The sequence below is a fragment of the Melospiza melodia genome, chromosome 29 (genome assembly GCF_035770615.1).
Source record: "Melospiza melodia melodia isolate bMelMel2 chromosome 29, bMelMel2.pri, whole genome shotgun sequence".
Lineage (NCBI taxonomy): Eukaryota > Metazoa > Chordata > Aves > Passeriformes > Passerellidae > Melospiza > Melospiza melodia.
Window position 1 is genome coordinate 2,083,414 of NC_086222.1, and position 4,419 is coordinate 2,087,832.

At 65.8% G+C, this 4,419-nt stretch overlaps 1 protein-coding gene across 1 annotated transcript; it reads right to left on the reverse strand.

The window, feature by feature from the left end:
• Window positions 1-3,312, reverse strand: C1QTNF5 (C1q and TNF related 5). The gene is made up of 3 exons (XM_063178359.1): window positions 3,231-3,312; window positions 1,633-1,858; window positions 1-711 (listed from the first exon to the last, which is right to left on the reverse strand). Exons 2-3 carry the CDS (start codon window positions 1,850-1,852, stop codon window positions 194-196), a joined length of 738 nt encoding a protein of 245 aa, XP_063034429.1. The 5' UTR covers window positions 1,853-1,858; window positions 3,231-3,312; the 3' UTR covers window positions 1-193.
• Window positions 3,313-4,419: the final 1,107 nt, after the last annotated feature.

The following is a 4,419-nucleotide window of genomic DNA, read 5'->3' on the forward strand; positions in this document are numbered from 1 at the left end:
GGGGAGGGATGGGGCACGACCCCCGGCGCCGGCTCCCGGCCACCCAGCCCGGCTTGCCCTGCCCTGGGGGTGCCCGAAACAAGGGCGAGCTGCCCCAGGGGTGTTCCACCACCCCCGCCACGGCACAGGGGCCGTTTCTGCGCCCCGAGCAGGGCAGGAGTGCCGCTCTGGGGGAAGGGCGCCGAGGGCGAGCTCAGGCGAACACGGCCGAGTTTTGCCAGTAGGAGTAGACGAGGAAGCCGGTGAAGGTGCTGTCCGTCTTGACGCTGGCGTAGAAGCCGATGTAGTCCCCCACGCCCACCTGCACCCACACCTCGTCCTCGGGCTCCAGGCGGACCAGGGTGCCCCCCGAGAGCGAGGTGGGCTTGGGCCAGTTGCCGTAGTACTGGAAGAAGGAGGCGATGGAGCGCCCGTTCTTCATGATGTCGAACTGCAGGCTGGTGCGGTACACGGTGGCGTGCACGGCGAAGTAATAGAGGCCGGGCACCTCGCAGGTGAACTTGCCCGTGCCGGGGTCGTAGTGGCCCTGCTCGTTGATGAGCACCACGTCGAAGAGGATGGGCTGGTCGGCCAGGGGAGGGCTGCGGGACTCGGAGCGCTTGGCGCTGAAGGCGGAGCGAGGAGCGACAGCGCACTCGCCCTGGGCTCCCTTCTCGCCGTGCAGCCCGTCCACGCCGGGGCTGCCCATCTCCCCGCGGGGACCTGGCACTCCTGGGACGGGCAGAGGGGACAGGGTCACCTCTGAGTCACCACAGAGCTCCTCCACCCCTCCTGCCCAGTCCCATTCCATCAATTCCCCGCCACAGCCGGGAGCAAGGAGCCACGGGGCACTGGCCCCAAGTTCCCTTGTCACCATGCAGCCCGTCCATCTCCCCGCGGGGACCTGGCAATCCTGGGGCAGGCAAAGGGGACAGGGTCACCTCTGAGTCACCACAGAGCTCCTCCACCCCTCCTGCCCAGTCCCATTCCACCAATTCCCTGCCTCAGCCGGGCACTGCATGGGGGGGTGTGTTAATTTAGTTCAGCATCCGCAAATCGTTGGAGGAACCCTCACAGGTTGGGGGGAAGCCCAGCTCAGGAGCCAGGGCAGCAATTATGTGATTCCTAGCGGTCCCTCCTAAAGCAGGGCTGGAAGAGAGGGGTGGCATTGGGGCAGGCAGAGGGGACAGGGTCACCTGTGAGTCACCACAGGGCTCCTCCACCCCTCCTGCCCAATCCCAATTCCATCAATTCCTGCCACAGCCAGGCACTGTGTGGGGAAGCAGCACCAGTGGGGAGGGTGGGTAATTTAGCTCAGCATCCACAAATTGTTGGAGAAACCCTCACAGGCTGAGGGAAAGCAGGAATGATGCAATTCCTGGTGGTCCCTCCTAAAGCAGGGCTGGGAGAGAAGGGTTGGCATCGGGGATGGGGACAAATGCAGCTTCACCAGTGACAAGGAGCTGCTGCCTTTTACAGGGGCACCACAGGCAGGGCCAAGGGGTGGTGGTGGCATGGGAAGGGCACTTCTGCAGGATTCATTCTCCATTTGGCAATTGTGCCAGCATGCAGCACTCACCCCCTGGCACGGGGTGCTCCCCACGGGTAGGGAATGGCAAATGCCCCTCCCAGCTGGCATCTCTCCTTTCTTACCAGGAGGGCCCATGTCGCCCTTCTCCCCTGGCATGCCCATGGCTCCATCCCGGCCGTCCCGTCCGTCTCTGCCTGGCAAGCCCTGCCCCCCGTGCAGGCCTGGGGTCCCTGGGATGCCCGGCTGCCCCGAGCACAGCCCAGGGATCTTGTTGTCTTCGATCTGCAAGGACCTGCTGATGAGCCCCAGGAGGAGGAGGAGGAGGAGGAAGAGCTGCTTCATCTTGTCCTGGAGGGGGGCAGAGAAGGATCAGAGCTCTGGGTAACACAGTGAGGAGGGTTGGGAGTGCTTGGCAGGGAGTGTGGGGGGTCAGCAGAGGACATTCCCCCCTTTTTTCCCCTTTATTTTTTGGGCTGCTCCCCTCAGTGAGGCCCCGGAGCTGCCTGCACCTGCCACAGCATTCCCACGTGTGCCACCACACCATTCCCACGTGTGCCACCACAGCATCCCCATGTGCCACCACAGCATCCCCGTGTGCCACCACAGCATCCCCATGTGCCCCCACAGCATCCCCGTGTGCCACCACAGCATCCCCGTGTGCCACCACAGCATCCCCATGTGCCACCACAGCATCCCCATGTGCCACCACAGCATCCCCATGTGCCACCACAGCATTCCCACGTGTGCCACCACAGCATCCCCGTGTGCCACCACAGCATTCCCCGTGTGCCACCACAGCATCCCCATGTGCCCCCACAGCATCCCCATGTGCCACCACAGCATCCCCATGTGCCACCACAGCATCCCCACGTGTGCCACCACAGCATCCCCATGTACCACCACAGCATCCCCATGTGCCACCACAGCATCCCCCTGTGCCGCCACAGCATCCCCATGTGCCCCCACAGCATTCCCCGTGTGCCACCACAGCATTCCCACGTGTGCCACCACAGCATCCCCGTGTGCCACCACAGCATTCCCCGTGTGCCACCACAGCATCCCCGTGTGCCACCACAGCATCCCCATGTGCCACCACAACATCCCCATGTGTGCCACCACAACATCCCCATGTGTGCCACCACAGCATCCCCGTGTGCCACCACAGCATCCCCGTGTGCCACCACAGCATCCCCAAGGCCCGGGGCAGCTCGGGACGTGTGTGGGGTGTGTCTTTAGGGCCAGGGGCTGTGGCAGTGGCTCTGTGTGTGTGGCTGGGGGCTCTTTGGGGCGGGCACTGCCCCATGATGCCCAGCCACAGAGGATCGGGCAGGGGATTCAGGGCTGGGCTGGGGTTGTTGCCTCTGCGGCGGCAGCTCGGGGAGCGCGGGGCTGTGCCCGGCCCTGCCCTTGGCAGCATCCCGGCGGCTCCGCTCCACCCCCGGCCGGCTGCAGCATCCCCGGGACCACCCCCGGCCGTGCCGGGACCACCCCCGCGCCCGGGCTGCCCCCAGCCCTTCCACAGCGAGGGCTGAGCCCCGGGGCCAGCGCTGGCCCCATCCCCGCGGCCGTGACCCAGAAAAGCGGCTCTCTTCCCCCTCCACGACGGCAACAGAGAGGAAAAGGAGGAGAAAAGGAGGAGAGAAGCGTCTCCCCTCCGCCCAGGCGCCGGAGCAGGAAGGCAGGGAGCCCCGGCTGGCCCCGGCTGGGTGTCCCCACTCACTGCGGTCCCTCGGCTCCTGTCCCGGGGCTCGCCTCGCTGCTCGCCGCTGCCGTGCAAGGGCTGGGGCTCCGCCTGGCCCCTGGGCTCTGACGGAGGCCCTCAGAGAGGCAGCCTCTCCCCCCTCCTCCTCCTCCCCACGTCTCTCCTCCCAAACTCCAAAGGAAATCAAGGGCCTTGGGAGCCAAAAGCTACAAGACAAGGGGAAAAAGCAAAATAATCCCATGGTGTCGGAAGCGCTGTCAGCAGGGGGAAGGGAGAGCGCTGCAAACAGCCCGGCTGAGGGACGGGAGGCACAGGCTGGGCACGGCTGGGCAGCAGGGTGGAGGGGAGGAAAACAGGGACAACAGGCAGCAGAGGGAAAGGAAACAAGATAAAGGCTGAAGGGAGGGAAATCCAGCAAGGCAGAGAGAGATGGAGTGGCAGAAAGAAGAGGGAGCTCTCAGGGTGTGCGGGTGCAGCAGAGCTGAGGCCGAGGCGTGGCAGAACACACCGTGCCCGGCAGTGCCAGCCCTGGGAGCACGCAGGGGAAGCCGCAGGATCCATCTGGGCAGTCCCAGCACGTTGGGCTGAGCGTGCAGGGCAGGTGGGAGGGCGGGCAGGGCAGGCTGTGCCCGTGCCAGCAGGCAGGGCTGGCCCTGGGGACGCCAGGCGCGCGGCGAAGCTTTCGAGGCGCTCCCAGCCTGCCTTTAACTCGTTCCAGCGCCGGGTGCGGCCAAGGGACACGGTCACACGCTGGCCAGAGGGGCGGGCCTGAGGCTGGGGATGTCCCTGTGCCCGGCAGCAGCTGGGACAGGCGGGGACAGAAGGAGCTGGGTGGGAGTTGCAGGTCCAGGCTGGGCACAGGGGCAGAGCTGGCACGAGTGGGTCCTGAGCCCAGTGAGCCCAGCCAGGCTGGGGATTTCTCCACATGCTCAGGGCAGTGGGAAACACGATGGCGCTGCTGGCTCTGTCCTCCCCGTGCCTGAGCCCGTGGTGGAGCTGGGGACGTTGCCAAATGTTCCTTCCAGAGCTGGATACCCGTGGCCAGGCTGGGTGGTGGCAGGGAGCCGCCTCTCTCCTCTCTCCCAAGGTGTGAAGGGAGTGTTGTTTTTGGCCAGCTGGACGCTGGTTTGTGGCCATGGGTGTTGCCAGGCTCGTGGCCACCAGTGTGGCCTTCAGCCGGCTCAGCCAGCACAGCCAGCAGGGCCAC

Bases quoted from the DNA above. Each gene is read 5' to 3' on its own strand.
- C1QTNF5 (XM_063178359.1), bottom strand. From the start codon at position 1,852: ATGAAGCAGCTCTTCCTCCTCCTCCTCCTCCTCCTGGGGCTCATCAGC. The intron at 712-1,632 runs GTAAGAAAGGAG...TGCCCGTCCCAG, and splicing joins GGGCGACATGGGCCCTCCTG to GAGTGCCAGGTCCCCGCGGG.